This window comes from Lissotriton helveticus, chromosome 9, assembly GCF_964261635.1.
Source record: "Lissotriton helveticus chromosome 9, aLisHel1.1, whole genome shotgun sequence".
Taxonomy (NCBI): domain Eukaryota; kingdom Metazoa; phylum Chordata; class Amphibia; order Caudata; family Salamandridae; genus Lissotriton; species Lissotriton helveticus.
The window spans coordinates 59594146-59621209 of record NC_136070.1 but is presented as its reverse complement, the minus strand read 5'-3'; the positions used below and the strand labels follow the sequence as shown (position 1 = coordinate 59621209).

The 27064-nt window shown below is 44.8% G+C and overlaps 1 protein-coding gene across 1 annotated transcript in view; it reads right to left on the bottom strand.

The window, feature by feature from the left end:
* RYR3 (ryanodine receptor 3) overlaps nucleotides 1-27064 on the bottom strand; it is a 1933484-nt gene that overhangs the window by 1194064 nt on the left and 712356 nt on the right. Inside the window, exons 20-24 of the mRNA XM_078661960.1 lie at nucleotides 18036-18252; nucleotides 16437-16541; nucleotides 13879-13982; nucleotides 8460-8543; nucleotides 6369-6528 (exon numbers count right to left, since the gene is read on the bottom strand). Of these exons, the coding sequence (XP_078518086.1) occupies nucleotides 6369-6528; nucleotides 8460-8543; nucleotides 13879-13982; nucleotides 16437-16541; nucleotides 18036-18252 (670 nt within the window). The remainder of the gene's footprint in view (nucleotides 1-6368; nucleotides 6529-8459; nucleotides 8544-13878; nucleotides 13983-16436; nucleotides 16542-18035; nucleotides 18253-27064) is intronic.

The following is a 27064-nucleotide window of genomic DNA, read 5'->3' as shown; positions in this document are numbered from 1 at the left end:
CTAAGGGATGGATCCCGAAAGCCGCAGACAGGCTCAGCTCATGCCAGAGCACCATCTCACACGATTCCAAGCACTCTGCCTTCAGGATTGTTAAGGCCTGCCATAGGAGTGACTGATAGGAGATCTGTGTGTCCATTTTTAGGGTTAGATATAGGTATACTATATCTAAAGCAAAGGGTGATTACACCACCTTGCCCCAGCTGTCAAGCAGCCAGTTGTGTCAGATTTGGATGGCCAGCCAGGGGTGGCATAATACATGCTGCAGCCCCTGGTAGGCCCTGGGTACACCTATGCCCTGGGTACCTAAGGTACACTGTACAGGGACTGATAAGGTGACTCAGTATCCAATTTAGATATGTACCTAAGGTACATGGAATCCATTTTACAGAGAGAGCAGTAGGCCTGGGGCCCTGAATAGCAGGGTCCCAGGTCAACTAAGTCAGAAAACCAGCAAAACACCAGGCAAAAAGTTGGGGGCAACCATAGTCAGGGTTCTACCTTCCTACACTTCCAGATTCAGAAACGCGGAGAAAGCGATCATTTTCCACAGACCCTCATCCTGACCACCCAGCCCACAAAGTCGGAGAAGGCCGTGCCTTTGTCCTTGAACACAAAAATCTTTAACCTAAAACGGCTAAACTGGAACGAAGGAAATCTCTCTATCCTAATGGCGCCACGCATTGTTCCAACCAGCTGAAACATCAAGAGACATAGTTAAAACTTGGGAAAACTTCGTAACGGAGATCAATAAGAAACATCAATCCAACAACAGAGGACTCAAACCCACAAGAAAAAGAGGCGGTGAATGGTATACACCGAAACTGCGCCAACTAAAAAGGAAAATAAACGCACTCCTCAGGGCTGAACGTAAAAAAGTCCCTCAGTTATCACAATCCACGCTGAACAAAATTGTTTCTCTAAAAAAATAACTAAAAAGAGAGATCAATCTGGCCAAGCGATTGCATAGGGAAAAACTAGCGTGCTCCATACTCCACGCAAGTAAATTGAATAACTCAAAAGATTTCTGGACAAAAATAAACTTTATGCTAAACGGCAAACATCGCCAGTTTAATTCAGATATGACGGACCAGCTCTGGAGTAGTCACATCGACTTATTATATAATTCCACGTACAATTCACCCACGGACAATAACAACGAGCGTCCAGAGGAGCTTCCCCGGTCCAGTCTGAGCACAAAGCCAGTTCCAAAAATCAGTGGGAAGTCGTTGACATCAAAGAATACAGGAGACATGGAATTGTTCTCTTTAAAGCAGGTCTCGAACATCGTAAAATCATTGAGAACAGATGGAGCGCCTGGACCAAACGGGCTTCCCAACGCCTTATTTAGGAAAGATCCAACATTTTGGGCCAGCCAACTTACACCCTTATTTGGTTACAGTCTAAAAACCGGGAATATTCCTGAATCATGGAGAGGCAGCATTCTTCATCCAATCCACAAATCTGGGTCCCGCTCAGACCCTAACAATTATAGGCTAATAGCCTTAATAGATGTGGAGGCTAAGATCTATGCTTCTAACTTGTTGGTAGAATTGGAATCTTGGGTGAGCAGTACAGGGATAATCCCCTGGACACAAACAGGCTTTCGGCCAGGACTGGGCACCTTGACCAATTTATCCGCGCTAACCCTCCTTGTCAACAAAGCAATTTACAACTTCACCCCGCTGTACACCTGTTTCTTGGACCTAAAAGCGGCTTTTGACAAAGTGCCCAGATCCATTCTTTGTGCAAAAATGAAAGCCTGGGGCGTCCCGCCAAAAGCTGTTGGGAGCAATCATCGAGCTTTATTCAGACACTTGGGTCCAAGTGAAAAAAGGAGACGGTCGACGCCTGACAAGGAAATTCCATACAACCAATGGCTTAAAACAAGGCTGCGTACTGGCCCCCAGCCTCTTTAATATCTACACCGCAGATCTAGAAAGCGATCTACGTACCATTCAGGGTGATCCACCAAAATTGGCCAACTCACCTATAATAAGTCTTCAATATGCAGACGACATTGTGCTCCTGTCAAAACCCCCCATCGGCTTACAACGCTTGATCTCCAAACTGTCGCAGTACCTCTTGAACGCACAATTGACCATAAACCTAAAAAAAAAAAACATTCTATGCTTCTGCGGCTCTAGAAAGAAAAAACAAAATTTCGTGTGGAAGATAAATTCTACTTCTCTAACCCAGGTAGACCAATATAAATACCTAGGAATCTTATTGGACCACCGACTAAAGTTTAAACAGCACTTGGAACAGGGGAAATCCAAAGCTAAGCAGCTTCAATTTGCTTTTAAAACTGTTCAAAAGCAACTAAACGGGCATTCCACCGGCCACATTCTTAAGATTGTAGCCGCTAAATTTCTGCCATCACTAACATACGGCTCAGAATTACTGGCAACCCGGGACTCCGCAGTGTTAAACCTCGCCCAATCCAGGCTGTTTAAAAACCTTTTCTTAATTCCGCGCCACATCTCTCAAGCTCAAATTCGTTTGGAGTTCGGTCTTACCAACCAGCTCCCGGCAAGACAAGGAGCACTCGCCAAATATTATTGGCGCATGAGGGACGCAGCGGACGAATCCCTGGCCCACCTTTGCTGGACAGAAGTTGAGGCTACCAGACTCAACATACAAGATCTTGAGGCAAGTTCTTGAGGCACTAAAACTGGAAGAATCCTGGCTTTCGCCCATGACTTATTCCGCTTTCAAGCTGATAACCAAGAAAGCAGTCAAACAAGCATCATTACTCATGGATAAAGCAGCAGTGGCTGGCAAAAACCACGCCTGGATTGTTTTGCCATCATATACCAACCTAAAACCTCAGGAATATTTGAAAGAATGCTTCAGGGACCATTACAAAAGGAAACTAAGCCTTTTAAGGCTGGGTTGCTTCTCGTCCAAAGAGCTTACTCCTAAATGGCTACGGTTGTGGGCAACTCCCGACTGCCGCCTCTGCGGCAACGGTGCAGAATCTTTACTGCACCTTATATGCATATGCCCGGCACTTCAGAATCTTAGAAAAACGCTTCTTCGACCACTCCTAAGAGAAGCCCAGGTGAGAACTTGCAGGGCGGCGGTGATAAGATGCCTAAGTGGATCTTGGATAGAACTCTCATGCAAAACCATAACATTTTTGAACCTCGCCGCCATAGAGCTGGAAAACAGGGCAGCAACCAAAGAGGTCTCTGGACAATAGACCAGGCCCCGGCCGGCCATGGACTCTTCCACTCTCTTCCCCTCCTCTCCAAACAGACGTATTTTTGTACCACGAGTTAAAAATAACGTGCCCCCTGCTTGAACTACTGTTATTTTCCCACACTTTTTATTTCTCTCCCTTTTATCATGAGTTAAAAATATTATGTACCCAGATCGAATTCACTCCATTCCTTTCATTCTTTTTCCTTTAGATCTTTTTCCCCGCTAAATTCGCATATTTTATGATACCAGTTTTTAACTCGATTTAAAGTTGATTTTGTGTTGTTTTTTATGATGTATATGCTGTTTGCATGGTGGTAAGCCCACCCTTTTATGATTTTTTTTAATCAAATAAAGTATCGTTAACCCTATACCCCAAAACCCAAACCTAGCCCTGAACCCTAAAAATACCCCTGTACCCCAAAACCCATACCTATCCCTAAACCCTAAAAATACCCCTCTACCCCATAACTCAAAACTATATCTGAACCCTTAAAATACCCAAACACCCCAAAACATATACCTTAGTACTCCAAAACATATACCCCTATATCCATACTTACCTTATCCAAACATTAAAAAAAACATGCTTTTACCATTCATGAATTTACAAAAAATTTTGTTGTAAATGTATGCGTGGTAAAAGCATATACAATGTAATGCCATGCGTTATAATGGCATTGCGGAGTCATGGTACTTTCGTAATGAAAGTATGCGGAGTGATGGTATGGGGAAAGAATGTTGCGGAATAATGGGTGTTTACCCTCCCTGGGTAAGTACATTGGTGGCACGGCGGCCAACATCTCCAGCAACATACTCATATTTTTTCACCACCCATTTGAAAAATGCACAGGTCTCTCTCATTCATGGCCAGTACTGACATACACTTTTAGACACACCTCCCACCACAAGTTCTAGAATTGCGAACTTTAGAGCTGGGGAGCTACGTTCGAATCTCGGCATCAGCTCAACATCCTGTGATTCCAGGCAAATCGCTTTGTCTCCCCGTGCCTACCACAAATGAATGTGTTCTTCTGTAATGTAAATTGTGCTCATGCCATGTTGTCGAGTTCGCGCTATATAATATTGGAAGGAAAAATAAAGTAGGGAAACTCGAGTTCACACACTACTGAACGCGCACTCTTAAGTGCATCAGCAGTGCACTGTAAATCGGAGCGTTTCACAAGCCTGTCACAGATAAGAAATGCTATCAAAACGAAATCCTACAAAACAATATACTACTGTCCGGCAGCAATTCATACCCGGACAACGTCGGGACGGACTGCTAGTATTTAATATTGTGGTACGATACTGGAATAGCATGGACAGAATATCACATGAGAAAAATTGCGTCCTACAACTAGCTTACAAAAATATTGCCACTTTGGAGTAAATATAAAATGTACAATGGAATGATATACTTGTAAGTCAGATTTAGGACACAATATTTTTGTAAGATGATATCTTAGTGAACAGTATTTTTTCTAATTAACTTAAACTAGATTAAAATAAAAATGGGAGCCCTAAGTGTTACAAGCGTATAATGTTTAATTATACTAATACTAATAAAAACCCTTATAATTATGAAATTATATTACAATGACATAAATTAAATTACAATAAAAGACCTGAACCCTTTCCCTACCCATAACACTTGTTAATGACTTACTTATTTACAGGCTTTCAGGATGGAACAGTGAGTTAATTGCTCACTGCTGAAACAAGTGGTGATCTTCAGGTCACATGCCAGAACCCTCGCAAGGTAGGTGTAGCTTACCATGCTTCCATAGGTCAGTAAATTGAGTACCATTACGCTTGGTAATACTAACACCTTTCACTTATCACATTTATAAAAAGCAAAACTGTGGTCTGAAGCACCATACAAAACAATGAATTATTTATTGCTTATTTATTACATACATTAACATTATTAGTAATTAAATATAATACAATTTGAAAAAATTAGGAAATTATAAATACCGCTTCAAGTATTATTAAATATAATATTGAAGGAAATGAAGATCGCTAGCCATTTAAACTACTTATTTTGGTATCTTAGAATGGAATTAATTGTATATCTCTGGCTGATGCAGAGTTGTGAAATCAGCTCCTTCTCTCTATATGTACCAAGTTAATGCAAATAAAGTTCAGAAAGAGAGCGAAAACCTGGTTGTATGCATTGTAATCATTTGACTGCAGACCTGTCCGGGATTCACCATATCCTGCAGTCATTTTAAGGCCCCGTGACAGATGGAACCTAAGGACTACCCTTTAATGCAATGCAATGTCTTTGAAAAGCCAAGAGACTCGTAGAGAGTGGATGCTGAACTCTACAAATAAGCAGAAATAAATAAATATCATGGCTTTGCAGGACTCCTACTTGCACGTAAGCCACGCATACACGGAACCAGATCAGGAGGACGGGCCTTCACTTACATCCTCCTAATGCATATAACCACCTCCGACTTCACATCAGAGCCTTCTCCTCTCTTCTTGAATTCTGCAAGAAGCTGAAGACCTGGCTTTTCAATTAACTAATCTACCATAAGTAGGGCTAGGCACACACACCTTATCAACACCAGGGTACTCTCGCAGTTGACAGAGCCCTTTACATATACACATAACATAACATAATTAAGTTAATAAAAAATAAACATTCTTATTCTGGTAGTGGAAACTTTTTTTTCCGTAGATTTATATAGCGCAAACTTGACCCGAAGGTATCAGGTAAGAGAGAGCTTTACATGAGCACCAGTTGCGTTACAGACGGACACATTAATATTTGTTAGGCACGGGGGAGATTAAGTGATTTGCCCAGAATCACAGGATGCTGAGCGCCTTGCTGATACTCGAACTCGGTTTCCCAGATTTGAGATTGGGGTTTGAGGTAGAAGAAGGCCAAAATCCACCTACTTGCTCAGTGGAAAGGGATGAAGAATCTCCCCATGTACCTTCTCACTGAGCTGTGACAGACACAGTTTGCAGAGGTGACATCATCTAACTGGCCGGGTTCCTGACTTATCTACAGCATAGAAGTCTCTAACCCCTAGTCTTTCATAGACGCCAGTCATTCAGTGTATTTCTCATGCTACTGAGGGACTCTGCCTCTTAACTGAGTAAATTCCAAGGCATGAATGTAGACTGTTGGGGAGGGCAGAAGCACCTACCTGCTGAATGCCATAGGTCCATCCTTGCTTAATTCTGTCCTTGGCCCACACGTTGTGGGCATTTTCGGCCAGTTTGTCAACTAGAACTTCTTGCGCCGGTGACAGTTTCACTTCGGTTAAGTTTAGCGGCGCAGGTTTATAGCCATTGGACATCACGTAGCTGTGAGAAAACATCAAAGGGGTAAGGAATTTAAAGTACAGTAACTATCACTGAACAAATGTACTAGGGAACCCTAAACCATTCTTTGCAACTGAGGGCGGGGGTGGAGGACCATATTAATCTGTAAGGACCAACTAGAACACCATGTCCATCTCCTTCTTAGAACAGATCCCCTCAGTATTCAAATGCACTAGAACCACCTGGATTATCACATCCATTTCCCTGCAACGGTGCATGGTCCAGGATGAATACACTTATACGGACTCCCAAAATCATTGTTTAACTCTTTTCGACAGGCTAGAACTCTCTGTATACTAATGAACTAAAGCGTCTTGGTTCTTATGTCCCACACCTGCAAATTGTGCAGGGCTCCTGTATAGAATGTACTCCAGCAATAGGGATCAGGTGTTCCACCCCAACCGTGGTGACCGACAAAAGTAGTTAAACAATGATTATGGGAGTCCGTATGAATGTAATGTATAAGCACCCGCAGGTCATGTGACTCACCTGGGCTGTGGTACATGGAAACAGCGTTTATAACGCTGTCATTACATCGCAATGTAACGACTTGCTGTAGGGGGTGCTGAGGTATTGGAAATAAATTCCAACGCCTTCCGTACTGTTGCGCGAACTGGAGTAGGAAGAGTAAATAATACTATTCCTAAGTCCAGTGCGCCCCCTACTGCAAGTCGTTGTAATGACTTGCGATGTAAATGCATTGCGTACTAACAACGCAGTCGTTGTAACAACCGTGTTGTAAAAGCATGCGATGTAATACATCGCGTAGTAATGTGCTATATTCGTGGTACAGGATACCGTCGATAGCAGTCTATTCTGAGCTTGGGGAACATGTGTCCCACATCTGCTGTGATTCAGGAAGTTGATGCTAATGTACTGTGACCCGAGGGATCATGTGCCTCACCCCTGCTGTAGTGCAAAATCCCTTACTCTACATATGTACTAGTGGTCCTCAACCATGTGTCCAACTCCTGTTGTGGTGCAGGAACCCATACTATAATAGAGGTTCTCAAGCATGTGCCCCATCTGCACTAAGGTGCAGGACCCCTTGCTCTACTAATGTAACAGAGGTCCTTGATCATGTGCCCCGCCCATGCTATGGTGCAGGATCTCATACTTTCTGTATGTATTAGTGGGTCTCTAGATTATATGTCCCACTGGGACTGTGGTGAGGGGCCCTAACTATGTGTGTGTGCCAGGAACAATGGGATCAGATGCCCCCTGACTGCAGCTGAGCACTTTTTATTCGACGGTAGGAACTCCCCTGAGTCATATGTCCCTACCCCTTGATGCGGTGAGGGATCCCTATCCATCTATATTAATGTATTGGGACCAACAAGAATCATTGCGCTCAGTGGGTGCTGTAGTGTAAGAACAATCACTACATACATCTGAATATATCTCATATATGTTTCTTACTTTTTCTTTAGACTACATATGTTTACATTCTTGACTCTCTTAAGTTTTGGGTTTCAACCACACCATTTAATGGTTGCCTAGTACTTCACAAGACAATCTCCAATTTGCGTTTATTCTTTCTAAATGCAATAACCAAAGGTAAACACCATATTCCAGATGTTTCCTCCAGATATTCCTCTAGCCTAGCATGAGGCCTCCAGAACTGTACACCATGGTCCATATGTGACCTCTAAAACCTTCAAACCTGGACACAATACCAAGATGTCAACTTTGACACTGAACACACAGTGTATGTGATCACAGGAAGATGACCCACCAATTCAGATGTTGGATCTCAGGAACTAAATAGAATACTCCAGATAAAACCACCACAGTCATGTGGAGAACGGTAACACAACTTGGTTATGACCCCTCCCAGTGCACACAAGCCTTTAGCTATAGTAGACAGCATTTCAACTACAGGTGTATATAGCATACATAAGTAACAGACATACTTTTTAGGTAGCTTGACTTTCTTTAAATCTTCTTCAGCCGTCAGGTTCAAGTGTATAATATGGCACCCGAGGGCTAGCAGAGTCCTGAGAAGGAAACACAGGAATTGTGAGCATGGTAAATGGTATTATGAAGCTTGCAGTCATAAGCATAGTTCATCTCTTTACTCTCGAGTGAAGCAGTTACAAAGGGTGGCAAAGGGAGCTGCTTAAGGTTGCTTGGTGGCTCCATATCACCACGGATAGCCAACTCCAGTCTAAATATTCCTTCTACAAACCATTGCCATGTAGAAAGCTGAGTTAAACCAAGCCCAGGGTTGGAAATGTTGTCTCTGGTGACATGGAGACAACTGGCAAACTTACATCATTTGCTCCCATGAGGGGAAAGCAGGCCACTTTTAGGTTGAGCATACCATACAGCGCAAGCTGTCTAGTTGCAAAAGATCTGCTGGTAGTTTATCAAGAACTTACAGTGAGCCTAAAGCCCGCCCATTGCTTACCATTGGTTGGCGTTATTGTCACTTTTATTTGCTTGCATCTTATTCAATGGCTTGCTTTGTCCATCGTGTGTTTGTTCCTCCCTTAGAGCATAGCCTATTTACTTGTGCCCTTTCACCACTCTCCTTTAGTGACCTATGTTTTTCTTTTTGCTTCAGCAGTTCACTAAAGTGCATATGTTTTCAAGCTGCCCCCTCTTTACTGCTTTTTTTCATCTGTGTGCCCTTCCTCCACTGCACTGCTCTTTCTTGTGTCTTTTAGCTTAAGCACTCTCCGAGTACTTGTGCACATGCGTTCTGGAAGGTGCACATCAGTGGAATGATGTAACCGCCATAGAGCCAAAAGCTGTGGGAAAAGCCAATGCTTGCTTGATTTCTAGAGGTGTGACTCATTGACCAGAGTAGAAGAAGCAGATTACAGACATACACGGCGAGGTAACAGTACTCCCTACCTAATAAAGTGAGTAAATAGAGGTGGAATAAAATTGCCTGTCAGAGTGCTATGTTCCTCCATGTTTGAACGTAAGAGATCTTAAAAACTAGCCTCATATCCGTCGCTAAATATAGTCACCCTCATAACATGACTTAGGTTTTGCAGAATGACTGTCTCTGAGGGACGAACAGAAGGTTCAATGTGAGTCTTACATTTCTCTTGTGAGGTGGTATCATTCATAGCCGCCTCATTCCATGTCATTGTGACAGAACATTTCCACTCAGGAGCATTGCACTATAGATAACTGCTATCAGGTCAGTTATTCGAATTAGGCCAATTGTACAAACCAGGACTACAATACCCAGAATACACCAGGTAGTCAAAGTCCCTGGTCTAGAAACACGGTGTTCTGATGCCATCCTCTGCTTACCCCCATCCCTCCACAACAAGGCAGTCAGTCAGAGTTTTGACAGGCCACTCTTTCAAACAAGTATTTGCAAAGCAATAGGTCTTGCAATTGCGAGATTTTGAGCTATTGGCATTGTAAATGACAATGCCCTTTATGTGTTAAAAAAAACCTGCAATAATAAAAAGGCATTGTCATTTACAATACCAATAGGTCAAAGTTTCTAAAATGCGAGATCTTTTGCATTGAAAATGCTTTTATGTTTACAAGCACCCCATGTTGCACTTTCACGTTTATAGATGCCACGCCCCTTTCTTTAGACGATCCGTATCTTAAAGAAAGGTCCACTGCAGCTATTAAAGTGAAAGTGCAGTATAGGGAGCTTTTACTCAAGTGCCTGCAGTAGGAGAAACTCATTACAGAAAATTGTGCTTACAGACATATAAGACATACTGTGTAACAACAGAAGTAAAAGGGCCAGTCCTCATAGGAGGTTACAAATGAAGACACGGCGGTACTAAGGAGGGACTAACAAGCCTATTGACGAATCAGAAGCCTGCATTTACAAAGGACAATGACAAATATAGACGGAGAGTGTGCAGGGCTTCAAGGCCATACTCCAATACAGCATGGCTCGCAGAGCAGCGCACGCACTGCCCAGGCTCGACCTAAAAAGCCAGGGTTTGGGCAGAGCCAACAACTTGTCAGAAGCAAGAGTGAGACTGACTCTTGTCATGCAGTACTGACCTTCCAGTCACCGAACTATTGGATAATGCCTTGATTTCCCTGTGGGCCAGACGTCCCGCGCTTTTGTTTCCACGTAGATTAACTAGTTAAAGCTGCGCCTTGCTGCCCAGGGGCTTTATTATTATGTGTGATATTTTCAGTCAGGCCTGGCATTTTAGCAAACTAATTGTATTATGGGATTTGTATTTTCACTGATTCCATAATGCAAGTATGGTTATGAGGAAAGATGTCGCTGATGATGTCAGACGCGCATGGCAGCCAGGTAGACTAAAGCACGGCTGTAACATAGGCCATTTCTGGGACCCGCTCTGCTGGTTTCTTTTTTTACTCATAGCTACCAAATCTCTTAGGTCCATGCGTGTTGCGGTATAATGCAATAAACAAGACTTCAAAGGCCAGATGTTCAACCATAGTAAATTGCGACTCGCAATTTGCACTCGATTGCGAGTCGCAAATTGCGACTCGCAATTTACTAGGTACACTGATTGCGATTCCCAATGGGGTCGCAAAATGCGGGGCTCATGAATATTAATAAGGCACTCGCATTTTGCGCCCCATTGGGAATGGCTGGCCCTTCCAGGGATGTTGGCCTGCTGGGCTCAGCAGACCACCATGTCAGGGACTGATATTAAATAAAGCAGCTTTTTGTTTTTTAAAGGAAAATAGGATGCATTTAAAAAAATTCAAATGAAACGATTTCGGTTAATTTTTTTAAGGGCAGGCAGTGGTCTCTGGGACAGCTGCTAGTGATGCATGGACCTGGGAAACTTGGCAGGGCAGTTTGTAATGTCAGGGACAACGCATTACAGTTTGCACAGCGGCCTAGTCATTTTGCTTTACACCACTGGGTCCTTAGCATGTGTGACAAACGCAGTAAGTGCCGGCTTTTCAGACAACAGCAGTGTCCATTGTGGGATTTTGAAGCTCATGTTTAAGATGTGAAAGCAAACTTGGCAAGTTCAACTTGCAAGTGTAAAAACGCATATTGAGGTGGCCTAAAAGTCAACACTGGCAGAAGGTGTCACATTGACAAGGGGTCCATGCACGTGCATGGGCCCACTTGGTCAGAATTCTCAGCAGTACAAGTGTAGGTACATTCGGCTCTCCCTGCTCATCCTTTAGCTTTCCACACTAAACTTTAAAGATAGAGGAAGTAAGGGGCCAATGGACTAATATCTGTTCACAAACCTGGAAGTGCAAATTCCACACCAACTAGTTTGCAAATAGTCACGCAATTTACTATGCGACTTGTGCTCAAAGATGTTGTATTGTAAAGTATCCATTTAGTTGCAAAGTGGCCTGTCTAATGAACGTACATGAGGTTGTTTGTAATTTGCATCTCACTGTGATTAGCTGCAAACACAGATATGGTAGTCTGCAAGAGGCAACGTCTGTCTCTTTCTTTATATTTCGAAAAGGAGAAACATTTTGAACAGCCAGTTTCCATTAAAGGGACAAATTCTGCTTAACAAAATGAGAGCCACTCTTCTTTGAGAATCAGATACCACCACAATTGCTGTGAGTGTGGATATCTGATCAATGGCTATCGACCAGAATTGAGGTTACAAACCACTGATACATGTGATTGTGAATCACAATTAGGAAGGAACGCCCGTTTCGTGCTATTCATAATTGCGATATGAAATCAGTCTCAAAAACATTTTAGTGAATCGGAAAAGTATTTCTGAGTTGCCAAAGAGTTTTGTACATCCTACAAGAATCTTTTGCGGTCACAAACAGGGCCGGACTCGCCGTAGCAGACATCGGGCGCTTTCTCCGGGAGGCTGGAAGGGTGGGAGCTGGTTTTGCAGTAGTGGGGGCTAGTTTTGTTACTGGGGGGCGGTTTTGCAGGTTTGCGGTTGTGCAGTTTTGCGTTTCCCAGTACGGCCCTGGTCACAAACCCAGCGATCTTGAAGATCACCTAGTTATGGACCACAAAAGTGTTTGGTACATTGGGCCCTAAGTCCCCAAGCGCCGTGCTTACAGAGAACGGAAGGGGGAAAATCAATTTAAACCTTAAATCTGTTTAAGTTTTAACACTTTGAGGTGTTTGGTGCACACCTGTGAAGCACAAACCTAGCTACAAAGCAAAGGAGCACTGTACATTAAGGGGGTACAAGCCAAGGGGATTGGCAGGGCAATGGTGAAAGTTTGAGAAGGCCGCAGAAAAGGGAGAGAGACATGGAGGAGTGAGGAGAAGGTGCATAGATGTTTATTTATTTTTTGAGGATATTAAAATAATATATTGAGTGGCTCTGAATAAGTAGTGAATATTTACAGAAATACATACATTCTTGTTTTTAGTAAACCTTTTTCTCTAATAAAAGTCAGAATTCAGATTGTGGCTGGAGCTATAGAGTAACATATTTTAGACTGACATTCTACAATTTTTAAAACAAATCTTGCTACTTCTCTAATTAAAAGGCAGCAACAAACACGTTCTACCAGTGACTTCTAATGAACATGTCAGCAGGAAACACCAAGTCTCCTACTCAGGGCTTTTACTTGCCACCCTAACGTGTTCTGGCAGTTACAATTCTGTATAGTGAAACGGAACCAATGATTTGCCACAAAAGATTTCATGGGCATCAAGCGACCTGGAAACCTGAGTTCTGTCCAGCAAAGGACAAAGATTAGAAATCTGATGCTCTGCAGACATGGAGCGATCTGACAACCTCAGTTTCGCTCAGCTAGGATTACCCGCCGTTGACTAGAATCACATTTGAATTAAAGCAGTGTGAAATTTGTCATGTTCAGCGAATTTGAAACTCTACTGAATAATACAGTGAATAATAATAACAAGGCAAGATTGAGTTTAGCAAGCAATATGTATAACACATGTAAAATCTAATCCTAAAACAACCAGCCTTTGTAGATCAAAATTCAGTCTGAAAAAAAAAATCATACAATGGTTCATATTTAGATGAAAAAACTTAAAAAGAAAAGCACAGTCCCAGGTAAAAAGGAAATAAAATGACAATATAAGTGAATATACACATGGGTGGATCTAGGAGGCGCTAAAGGTTCAACCCCTCCTTCCAGCTGTCTCCAGTCACACCGTGTGCAAACACTGGCGCATTACCGGCTGCGCTGAGCGACAAATACCCAGGGTGGCGGGAATAATCAGACACCCGAGCAGTCACAGCCATAGAGCCATCTCTTGCCCGTTCCGCTGCTTTTGACACTAATTGCTGTGGACACCAGCGGCTTCAAGGCTCCATCCAAGCAATTTACATTTGGAAGATCTCATTAAGAGTGCTGACGTATCCCTTGGAGTGAAATGCAGCAAGGCCACAAATACAAGACCTCAAGCATTGAAAGCTAAAAGGCAGCACTCACTTTAAGGTTTCAGTGGACATTTGGAGGTTATAATTCTTTTCAGTTTCGGGTAATTTGGAGAACTCCACGAGACAGGGGTGTTGCCTTTTGTTGTCGTCCCGGACCTGGGGGACAAAAGCAAAAGAGATATTATTCATTGATTATGCACCTGTGCACACAGTCTAAGATCTCTATACTGCTAAAATTGACAGTTTGAACCTTTCAGTAATATACACTTAAATTCATGGTAGCAGAAAAATACCACTCGTAGCATTTAATCTGTATGTTTCCCTACCCCCTGCAGCACCTAGAGTTTAGACTCCATCTCTATATTTACGCCAACCACTGTCTTTTGTGTTCACGCCAAAACAAAGACACAAAACAGCAACATCCGCCTCCTTCCACAACAAGCTCCTCTTAGTGAAACAACATGCCATGGAGCCTTTTCCAGTAATCAAATCCAAATCCTCAAATTTCGATATCTGGAAGAATGCCTCCTATCCTCCCTGAAACAGAACTCCTTCACTGCCTTTCCTTATGCAACTTGCTTAGTTTTCCTATTCCCTTACTTCGATGTTCCACTCCATACTTATTGACAGCACACCATCTCCATCTAACAAAAACACCTTAAAGCTCACCACACCACATTCAGATGCACAGCCAAATTGTTATCTGATCAATTCATGCCCACAATCAATCTTCTGCACAAAAAACGATTTTAACTGCTCCTGTGTGCAACCCAGCGCCCACCTGGACAGACTAGTCGCCGCATCTGTAGATATATATCGCTCCTGCAGCACGAGGGTATGCAGACAAGCTGATTTCCAAAATCATCTATGAAGACGAATAATGACGCAAATCCGAATCTGCTTGGCACCGTTCAATTTGGACACTGACCAAATATCATTCAAAATGGCCCAAACCACCTATCATAAAGTTCTTATTCAAAAACAACTTCTATCCACCTAATCCAAGAAAACTAAATATCAGGTCCACAAACCTTTTCAAACCCATAATTTACTAAATCATATTTGATCCAAAATCTAAATCGTACCCCACAGGCCTTTCAGCCAACATCCAACCTTCCTAATATCTATGCTTCTATCTAAACAAATTGGTTACGACCAAAGTGGAAGACATCCAAAAGGACCTGGCCACTCATCTTCAATAGTCTCTCTGGATCAACTGTCATCACTTTGTACACAATCTTGTCGCCACTCACTACAAATCACTTGCATTAATCTATCCTAAAACATTTGAAGCCATTTAAAACCTCAGCAAATTCCACTCATGCACATTATACCAAGGACTGTGCTGAAACATTCACCAATTCATCACCATTTGAGGAAAAATCATCACCGCCTCAGTCTTCACAAGCTGTCCTTTCCCATCATTCCAGAAGTAAATCCTTGACCACTTTCTGGAAAAACGTTAATTGGAACCCTTTGCACGAGCAGCTAATAGTTGCTGGACTCCTCTGGCTAGCCTTCTGCTTCAACAAGCAGTGGAAGCAAAGTGCCAAAGATACACAGAGGTCTACCGCACAGAGTAACGTATCATTCTCGGATCAGAAGAAACACAAACACAGATACCACTCAACATCATGGAATGACTTCCTGGTAAGCCCAGATGAAAACACCTTGACCATGTGCATCCTACTGGACATGTTAACAGCCTCTGGCACAGACCTTCATATAACAACATATAACAGAATACACAAGGCCAATGATGCCTTAGAGGCCACCATAAGATGGTTTGTGTCCTTTCAGTCCCACATGGGACAACAAGATAAACAGTGTGCATTCTCCTTGTTTCTTTGCCAGTTTTTTTACAGGGTTATCCACGGGTTCCCTCTCTCTCCTGTCCTTCAAAATCTTTCTGCACCCCTTCATGCCTCTCATGAATCCAAAAATCTCTTGGTGTTCCACCAGAATATCGACTACAGAATATTGTGGTGCCAAAATATCATGGCAACCCTTCTGAGGACCAAAATATGGTGCATGTAAATGTATATAGGTAAGCATATGTTTAATACATAGAACTCCGTGTATCTGTACTTTGACATGGTATGTAAAGGATAGTAAATCTATACTTGTCTGCATGCACGTCTTCATATTTTGGTCCTCAATGATTTTGACACGGTATTTCGCCCCATGATATTTTTGTCCTTGATATTCCGCCACACAACTGATATCTTGTGGCACCGCTATTCTGAAGAGTTTCTAATCTACCTTAAAGCCAGATGCTTCCAGGACCAGTTCAGTACAGTGAACAAAGTTCTATTTGGAACAGAATCTTAGCTGAGAAGGAGCAGGAAAGTAAGCTACTGTTTACAATCTTTTACAAAAAGAGGGTGGGGGCTTTTGACACCCACCCTCTTTAACTGTAGTGCAGGAGAGGTGATGCTTCGCAGAGTTTCAGTCCCCGTAACAGTATTTTATGGAATGGAGATAGACGCTAGCGTAAGCAGAGGAATTGGGGTGGCAGGATTTTAGGATACATTTCCTACACAGGATATTTTTGTGACTTTACTGCTCCAGCAGAGCTATCAGTTTTCAGAGATTGCTCTCAGTTCATACCTTTCCATAGGTCCAGCCCAGTTCTATCTTATTCATGCCCCACAGCTCGTGGATGTTTTCAGCCAGCTTATCTCGGATCTTCTCTAGGTGAGGGGGTAGGACAATCTGGAAAAAAGAGACAATTTATAGATTAAATGTAAATGTTACTGCTTTAGAATGTAGTTCTTCTCCCTAAGGGTTCCCACCCCCTTTAAAATTTCTTAAACAGAAACATTAGCCCATGTAGGGTATACAAAAGGAACATACGTTTAATAGGGTCGGATCGATGCCAGATTAGGATAGTCATTGATTAGGTATATCAATTCCCCAAAATGTTTTTGATTAATGTATTTTAATGTATCTTGCATGGGTAGCCTGAAAGTCTGGCATGTATGTATGTACCCGGCCCTCCTGGGCACCACAGGTCTAGTCAAGCCTATTTCTCAAGATAAATGGCTTGGTTTCTTTTTTTTTCCTAAGCTCTTCATAATCATTATCACAATGTCATGGCTGCACCCCGCCTAAATTGATTAGTTGCTGTAAAATCGATCTCTCTGTATAAAAAGTTACTTAGGACACATGAAAGGAAACTGAGGACTTTACAATCATACCAAACACTGATTTGGACGGTTTAAAGGCATCTCCCAAGGTCGACCGTTTGGGAATACTTTTACTGTCATGCCGAGTGTAAAAAAAGTACGAAATAATGTTCATCCAAGGGTATAGTGGCATTAAATAACAGATGTTTATGGTTACCCAAAACAATGGTACTCATTTTGTTGACCTCGGAAGGATAAAAGGCTTAGTGGATTCACTTAGCATTTGAACCTGTGACCATGAGGTCGAACACAGGCCCCTACAGTAGACGCATTAGTCTACTAAGCCACCACACCCAGCTAATTGCACTGTAGAATGCAGAAAACAGAGGTTTGCAGACATGGCTGACATACCAGACCTTCCCTTTGTTATTTATTTATTTATTTATTTCAGAGTTTTATATAGCGTGAACTTGACCCGAAGGTATCAGGTATCAGAGCGCTTTAATTAAGATGAGTTGCGTTTTACATGAGCACATTCATTTTTTTTTTTTAAAATGTTGGGGTAGGCATGGGGAGATTAAGTGATTTACCCAGAATTGCCATTGTTACTAGGCCTTTCGTGACAGCAAACTGCTGTCACGTGATCTCTTAACCTTGTCATTACCTTGCAATCCTTCATCAGGAGCTCCCTGGACCAAGATGCAAGCAGCCCATTGTCAGTCTGCGGATTTTCACTGAGGAACACACAGATGTTGATGCCGATGGCTCCAATCACAAAGCTCTACACCGATATTTCAGTGTTTACATGACTAAAAGACATTAACATTGACCACTCCAATCGCTCTCGGATTGCTGAGACCTATTGATTTTGCCAATACTTGTTTTTAATTTCAATTCGCAATGCCTCTCATCCCCACGGCAGGGTCCCCACAGTCTGACCTCACTGACTTAGTGTGTTTGCTGCTCTCTGTGACCCGCATTTATTCTCAGCCTTGCCTCCTGTCCCATTACCGCTCTGAACATTTACAAGGCGGAGCTGTGTGGCCCGGCTCTCCGGGGGCTCCGGCTGAGCGGACGGTACCTGGCTCGTGTCGACAGGGCAGGGGATGAAGGAGGCCTGGGAGAGGAGCTTGGTGGTTCCCAGCAGATCTCGCACGCCCTCGATGTCTCTCTTGTACTCCTTTACGGGCTCGATTCGCATCTTCTCTTTGGGCAGCAGCGCCTCGTAGCAGGGAGCGTAGCCAGCGGGGGGCAAGAACTTGAACTCACCATGGCGGCCACCCAGCAGGAACCGAACCCTGAAATGAAGAAGAGTGTGAGATGGGGGCTCAAAGCGGGGCAGGAAGAATGGTCAAACTTAGTAAAGTTGGCCAAGGACTCTTAACATTACAAGAAATGCAACTTAAGGACGAGATTGCTGTAAAAGTAATACATTTTCAATGATACATTGTCTGTCCAGGGGTGAAACAAACGCCCCCGCAGCCCCCGTGGTGCGGGGGGCCCCGCTCTCTTCAGTAAATGAAGGGGGCCCCCTCAGCTCTTCAGTGAGAGAGGCTTGTGCTAACGCAAGCCTCTCTCCCTCTGAAGCAGGTGCAGGCTGTCTGCAGCCTGCTCTGAGCCCCTCCCGCTGACTGAAGAGAAACAAAGTATCAACTTGCATTGTTTCTCTTCAGTCAGAGCCCAGCCCGGCAAAAGTATGGGGACCTAGAGACAGCATTCCCCACAGGGCTCTGCTCCTCTGAGAAGAGACAAGGACAAGGATGGGGTAGGGTGAGGGCCCCAGAGACAGCATTCTCCACAGGGCTCTGCTCCTCTGAGAAGAGACAAGGACAAGGATGGGGTGGGGGCCCCAGAGACAGCATTCTCCAGGGCAATGCTCATATGAGAAGGGATGAGGCAGCAAAATAGTGCCCTCAGGTAAGCACTATTGTTAGAACGCAGTGCGCACACTACTTTGTGAGAGAGAGTGGAAGAGAGTGGAGAGAGAGTGGAGAGAGGAGAGAGAGAGTGGAGAGAGACAGTGGAGAGAGAGTAGAGAGAGAGGGTGGAGAGAGAATGTGGAGAGAGTGAAGAGAGAGTGGATAGAAAGACAGTGGAGAGAGAGTGGAGAGAGAGTAGAGAGAGTGGAGGGAGACAGTGGAGAGAGAGTGGAGAGAGAGAGAATAGAGAGAAAGTGGAGAGAGAGAGTGGAGAGAGAGAGTGGAGAGAGAGTGGAGAGAGAGAGTAGAGAGAAAGAGTGGAGAGAGTAGAGAGAGAGAGTGGAGAGAGAGTAGAGAGACAGTGGAGAGAGAGTAGAGAGAGAGTGGAGAGAAAGTAGAGGGAGAGTGGAGAGAGAGAGAGAGTGGATAGAGAGTGGAGAGAGACAGTGGGGAGAGAGAGAGAGTGGAGACAGAGACAGCGGAGAGAGAGTGGAGAGAGCGTGGAGAGACAGTGGAGAGAGTGAGCAAGAGAGAGTGGAGAGAGAGTGGAGAGAGAGAGTGGAGAGAAAGAGAGTGGAGAGAGAGAGGAGAGAGAAAGAGAGTGGAGAGAGAGAGGAGAGAGAGTGGAGAGAGAGAGAGAGTGGAGAGAGAGAGGAGAGAGAAAGAGAGTGGAGAGAGAGAGGAGAGAGAGTGGAGAGAGAGAGTGGAGAGATTGGAGAGAGAAGGAGAGTGGAGAGAGAGTAGAGAGAGAGAAGAGAGAGAGTGGAGAGAGAGTGGAGAAAGAGTAGAGAGAGTGGAGGGAGACAGTGGAGAGAGAGAGTGGAGAGGGAATAGAGAGAGAGCAGAGAGAGAGGGTGGAGAGAGAGAGTGGAGAGAGAGGCAGTGGGAGAGAGTGGAGAGAGAACAGAGAGAGAGAGTGGAGAGAGATTGGAGAGAGTGGAGAGAGTGGAGATACAGTGGAGAGAGACAGTGGAGAGAGAGAGAGAGTGGAGAGAGAGAGTGCAGCTAGACAGTGGAGAGAGAGAGAGAGAGAGAGTGAAGAGAGCATGGAGAGACAGTGAAGAGAGTGAGCGAGAGGGAGTGGAGAGAGGGAGTGGAGAGAGAGAGTGAAGAGAGAGCGTGGAGAGAGAGAGTGGAGAGAGAGAGTGGAGAGAGAGAGAGTGGAGAGAGCTAGTGGAAAGATTGGAGAGAGAGTGGGGAGAGAGTAGAGAGAGAGAAGAGAGAGAGAGAGTGGAGAGAGAGAGTGGAGAGAGAGTGGAGAGAGAGTGTGGAGAGAGAGAGTGGAGAGAGAGTGGAGAAAGAGAAGAGAGAGAGTGGAGAGAGAGAGAAAGTGGAGAGAGAGTGAATAGAGAGTGCAGAAAGAGTAGAGAGAGAGTGGAGGGAGACAGTGGAGAGAGAGTGGAGAGAGATAGAGTGGAGAGAGAGTGGAGAGAGAGTAGAGAGAGGGTGGAGAGAGAGAGAGTGGAGAAAGAGAGAGTGGAGAGAGAGAGTGGAGAGAGAGAGTGGAGAGAGAGAGTGGAAAGATTGGAGAGAGAGAGGGTGGAGATAGAGTAGAGAGAGTGGAAAGAGAGAGAGTGGAGAAAGAGTAGAGAGAGAGTGGAGGGAGACAGTGGAGAGAGAGTGGAGAGAGTGGAGAGAGAGAGAGTGGAGAGAGACAGAGTGGAGAGAGAGTAGAGAGAGCGTAGAGAGAGAGTGGAGAGAGCGTGAGAGAGAGAGAGAGTGGAGAGAGAGTAGAGAGAGAAGGGAGAGAGGGTGGAGAGAGAGAGAGTGGAGAGAGGGTGGAGAGAGAGAGAGTGGAGAGAGAGTATAGAGAGAGTGGAGGGAGACAGTGGAGAGAGAGTGGAGAGAGAGAGAGTGGAGAGAGAGTAGGGAGAGAGAAAGTGGAGAGAGAGACAGTGGAGAGACAGTGGAGAGAGAGAGAGTGGATTTATAGTGGACAGAGTTGAGAGAGAGAATGGAGAGAGAGAGAGAGAGAGAGAGAGAGAGAGAGAGAGAGAGAGTAGAGACTGACTGACTGACTCAGAGACTGAATACTGACTGACCGAGAGACTGACTGGCTGAGAAACTGACTGAGAGAGAGAGAGACTGGCTGACAGAGAGAGAGACTGAGAGAGAGAGGCAGAGACTGACTGTTTTGGAGAGATAGACTGGCTGCGAGAGAGACTGACTGACTGAGAGAGACTGACTGAGAGAGAGACTGACTGAGAGAGAGACTGACAGAGAGAGAGTCTGACAGAGAGAGAGACACTGACTGAGGTAGAGAGAGAATGACTGACAGAGATACTGACTGAGTGGGAGAGAGAGAGACTGACTGGGAGAGAGAGAGCCTGACTGACAGAGAGAGAGAGAGAGACTGAAAGACTAACTGGCTGAGAGAGAGACTGGCTGAGAGAGACTGACAGAGAGAGAGACTGACTGAGATAGAGACTGACTGACAGAGACTGACAGAGACTGACAGAGAGAGAGAGAGACTGACAGAGAAAGAGAGACTGATAGACAGAGAGAGACTGACTGAGAGACTCACAGAGAGAGACTGACTGACTGACAGAGAGACTGACAGAGAGAGTCGCCGACTGAGAGAGAGACTGACTGAGAGAGACTGGCTGACTGTGAGAGAGAGAGAATGACTGACTGAGACTGACAGAGGGAGAGAGAGACTGTCTGGAAGACTGACTGACAGAGAGAGACTGAGAGAGAGAGGCTGAGAGAGAGAGAGACTGACAGAGAGACTGGCAGAGACAGGGACTGACAGGGAGAGAGACTGACAGAGAGAGAGACTGAGAGAGAGACTGACAGAGAAAGGGACTGACAGAGAGAGAGACTGACTGACTGAGAGAGAGAGACTGATTGGGAGAGAGACTGACTGAGAGAGAGACTGACTGACAGAGAGAGACTGACTGACAGAGAAAGACTGACTGACAGAGAAAGAGAGAGAGACTGACTGAGAGAGAGAGAGAGACTGACTGAGAGAGAGAGAGAGACTGACAGAGAGAGACTGAATGACAGAGAGAGATAGACTGACTGACTGAGAGAGAGACTGACTGACTGAGAGTGAAAGAAACTGACTGACTGACAGACTGACATAAAGAGAGAGATAGAGAGACTGACAGAGATAGAGAGACCGACTGACTGACAGACTGACTGACTGAGAGAGACTGACTGACTGAGAGAGACTGAATGACAGAGAGAGATAGACTGACTGACAGATAGAGAGACTAACTGACAGAGAGAGAGAAAGTCTTATGGAATTGAGGTCAAAGTGTGTATGAAGCTATGCAATGCCTCTTAAGATCGCTATTGTCTACTAATAAAAATGTATTATCAAAATGTGCTCTTTGTAGTTACATCTGCATTGTAGAAATACTGCATTGTCGCATTGTCTAATGTTTTAAAATGGAAACGAGAAGGAGCAGTGGATGCACTTTTGTCAAAACTGAACGATGAGTGGGCTCGAGGTTGTATATCATGACAGGAGTCTGCATCAGGAAACCCACCTAAAATTGGGCAAACTCCCCCGGCCTTCTGATGGCAGGGACCCTGTAATGAATGGACCACCACCTATGATAGCCTGCTGGCAGACTAAGCCCAACCTTTGACTCCACCATCCAGTGTTACTTATAACGGCTGGATTGGTGACAGTGGCGTAACAATAGCCCTGCTTCCCCTGCAGTATGGCAGGTTGCTGGCCTGAGAGCTCTAGAATGGCACGCAGAATGGGGGGGGGGCCTCCATGTAGTTTGCAGGGGGGCCCCCTCAAGTTTTGTTACGCCACTGTGTCTGCCCAATGCTCTAGGCCACGCTGTCCTAGAAAGGCGGAGAGTGATGGGAACAATGTCACAGCAGACTGGGTCTTGGTGTCTCCCAATGCTCTAGGCCATGTTGTTACATGGTGAATGTCACAATGCACTAGGTATTAATGTCTGCTTAATACTTAGGGACATGCTGTCATATGATGAATGTCACAGTGGACTGGGTATTAATGTCGCAGTGTACAGTACCTTCACGGAGACCATACCTTTGGGCTATCTCATAATATTTCTTGTTTAGCAATTATATACAGCAATTAAAAATGCCATAATACAGATGGATCACAACAAATATCCATTTCATTCGTAATATTCTTTTCAATCTAACAACAGTCAGAATCCCAAAAGAACAAGTTACTTACCTTTGGTAACGCTTTTTCTGGTGGATACAGTATCTGCCCGTGGATTCCTCACCTTGTGAATATCCCCTGCGCAGCAGCCAATCGGAAACTTTTGTAGCTCTCCACGCCTGCGAGGTCATGGACGACGTCACAGAGGGTACGAATCCACTCGCGACCCCGCTGACGTCACTGGATCCATAACAGAACCTCGTCGGCGTGATGACATCATTTCCGCCCTTTTTTCCGTGCCCCCGAGGCACACGGACGGACCGACATAAATAGGCACAGTATACATAGTACACAGTATTTAGACCAACACACATAGTGTGAAATCAATGCAATAAGCAAGGAACAATTAAACACTTCCATTGAAAATTACAAATATACACTTATCAAGTATAGAAGAGTGGACAACGGGGAGGCGGGTGGGTCAGTGAGGAGTCCGCAGGCAGATACTGTATCCACCAGAAAAAGCATTACCAAAGTTAAGTAACTTGTTCTTATGATGGATACATCTGCCAGTGGATTCCTCACCTTGTGAATAGAATCCCACAGCAGTCCCCACTCCCGGAGGAGGGTGTCCACTCTTCTGTACCAGAAATTCCTGGAGAACAGAATGCGCAAAGTGGCCATCCCTCCTCACTTCGGAATCTAAGCAGTAATGCTTCGCGAAAGTGTGGAGGGAGGCCCAAGTCACCGCTCTGCAAATGTCCTCTACAGGAACACAAAAAAGGGGGGGCACTGTTGCGTCGGTGAATGTGTAGCAAAATTACATGCACACCCCGAACTAGGAAGGAAAAGAATCAGAGATCCTATAGTGAATCTATCTGACAAGATTCTGACTCCGGACGAAACTGTCATCCTTGAGATGGGATTGGGATTCGTGCCCACCCCAAAGATGGACAACTTCAAGATGAATGAGGAACTCCACCAATTGTTCAGAAAGATAAGACTTAAAAGCTTCTTCATGGACAAACTGGTGCATGAACGTGGGGACTCTGGGCTCAGACCCCCATCTAAGTTCACTCCAACAGCAGGGATGGTTCCAAGTGAAGTCCTCACTTTTGAGAAGGCAGTTCTTAAGGAGGCCAATAAACTACAGAACAGACCTACGTTCAACAATCTTCCAAACAAACTACACCTAGCTATCAATTCACCCAATGATGACGATTCCATCACGATCAAACCTGCAGACAAGGGGGGCGCAACAGTGATACTGAATACCTCTGACTACGAACAAGAGTGCCAACGACAACTAAACAATTCCCAATACTACGAGAAACTAGATTCGGACCCCACAGATCAACTCCTGAATGAGATCAGAATCATGATCAAGGAGGCGATTGCAGAAGGCTGGATCTCTGCTCAAGAAGCAGCATTCTTGCTCAATGAAGACCCTAAAAGACCCTATTTCTATCTATTACCCAAGATACATAAAGGGGTCATCCCCCCTCCGGGACGGCCGATTGTCTCAGGGATTGGCTCAGTATTCGAACCTCTGAGCCAATTCAGTGATTTCTTTCTATGCCCCCTGGTACAAGCCACCCCAGCATACCTAAAGGACACCAGGGAGGTGCTCAATCTAATCCAGGAAATAAATGAAGAGAACACAAGACCCACTGAGCTACTAGTTTCCCTAGATGTAGAAGCACTTTACACCAACATTCCCCAGGATGCTACAATCGCTGTGGTGAGAGAACTACTCAACCAGGCGGAACTACCCACCAACACACCAGCAGACTTCATACTGGCCTGTATCACCATCGCCCTGAAGAATAATGTGTTCAAGTACCGTAATACCACCTACCACCAGGTGCAGGGTATCTCTATGGGGAGTACCTTCGCGCCGAGTCTGGCGGGGCTGTACATGTCGCATTTTGAATCCAATAATATCTTCACAGACACAAACCCTTTTCAAGAACATTTGGTCACATGGAAGAGATACATCGACGATGTTATCATCCTATGGAACGGCCCAGAAGAAACATGCATAGAGTTCCATGATTGGATCAACAGTCTCAACCCCCATCTACGCTTCACCATGACTAAATCTGAAAAAGAGATCCTCTACCTGGATCTACTTATCACACTGGATGGAGGTCAGCTACATACCAAAACTTTTTAAAAAAACACGGATTGTAACAGCTTGCTGAACTTTAAGAGCTCCCACCCAAAGGCACTTCGGGAGAACTTGCCCTATGGACAATTCCTCAGAATAAGACGTAATTGTAGCGAAATAAAAGACTATGATGAACAGGCAGAACACATCTAGAGGATAAATCATACCCCATGGAAGTCATTCGGAAGGCAAAGAAACGTGCAAGAAACAACCACCGACAGGGCCTACTTGAAACCAAGTCCCATCCAACCAACGATGCAATCACTTGTGTGACAACTTTCACCCCTCTCTAACAAGATCAAAGGGATCATCAAACGCAACTGGAAAATCTTGAACGCAGGTGAACTGGAGATTCAACAACCACGGTTCGCGTTTAAACGCACCAGTAATTTACGCAACCAGCTGATCCACACACGTCCCAAACTGAAGAAAAAACCCAATGACAACATGCTATGGAATCTCCCACCGGTATCTGGACACTACCCCTGTTGATCGTGTACTTCATGCAACACTAACAGGCACACGAAGACCGTTAAAATGGGGGACTTTATATGGACTCAGAATACCCATACCAACTGCAATACTAAGAATTGCGTATACCTGATCACATGCCCATGCCAACTGAGATATGTGGGCATGACCACGAGACTTGTGAAAACAAGCATGAGCAAACACAGAAGCACAATACGAAGAGGGCGCCAATCTACGAAGATGACCAACCACTTCATCGAGAAAGGACACTCAAGTGAAGAAATGGCATGGACAATCCTGGAGACGAACCGAACTTGGAGTAACAACTCCCTCTTAGACGTGAACAACGCTGGGTCCATCGTCTACGTACACACATACATGGTCTCAATGACGACATACCATGGGCGGAACTATAATAGGCATACTGAGGTCACTCTCCCTCCACCCACTAATAGTACCACCAGACCTAAAGGCAGCCTCTTTACCAATCACCACCTACGTACACATACACATTATGTCAATAACGACATACTATGGTCGGGTATACGATACGTATACTGAGGCTATTGTCTCTCCAGCCAGTAATAGTACCCTCAGACCTGTAGGCAATCTTTAGCCTTTTTACTAATCACCTCTGACCCTCGGTGTATTTCGTATTTAGTGACATCTGCTGGGACTTGATTCCGCTATCACGTAATCTTAGGACACATAAAAACTCGTAAAACACCTTGTATGTCCCCAGTCATTAGGATACTGACACACACATAACACCAAAACAGGCACAGTCCCGCACCTATTGCAATGATGCCTGGAGTATTTTCAGTGTCGTTATTTACATAGGGGAACCTGTAGTCATAACTACCACACACCAGGTTCCAAGAATAGAGTCCTAGGCGCACGCGCACAGAGGCGATTACACATGCGCAGGGAATACTCACTGCTCTCCTGACACATACGCGGTGCTATGAGCTCTGACGCAGCACCCGGAAGTGACCGCCACCTCCTTTCCCCACGAAACAGGGTATATCAGCCGCAACGCCAGCCCCAAAATACAAGATCCGGGCCGGCGTATGGAGGGTAGGTGCACATAAGCACTGATTGATCAGCAAAAACGTGAGTAAAATGTGTGTCTCTGGGGGAATTGATGTACTGTCGGTAGGACAGCGAACCTCTTTAGCGGGTACTTGAGTGTGGCGACTGCATCAAAACTCCTGCCCCTCGTGTGTCTCTGTATGATAGTATGCGGGTAGACATAGCGCCGCTAACTGTAGGTATACCGTCTCTACCCCCTCTTTTAGACCGTGAACCAACGGTTAAAACCTACATCGTCATCCCATGGAGTAATTCTCAATTTCCCCAAAGGTAAGGTTTTCCGTGTGTTTCCTGGAGATTACATACTGTTGCCAGGACGTTCGGGCGGCCAGGGGAGGGGCACTGTATGCTTTGTAGTTTCC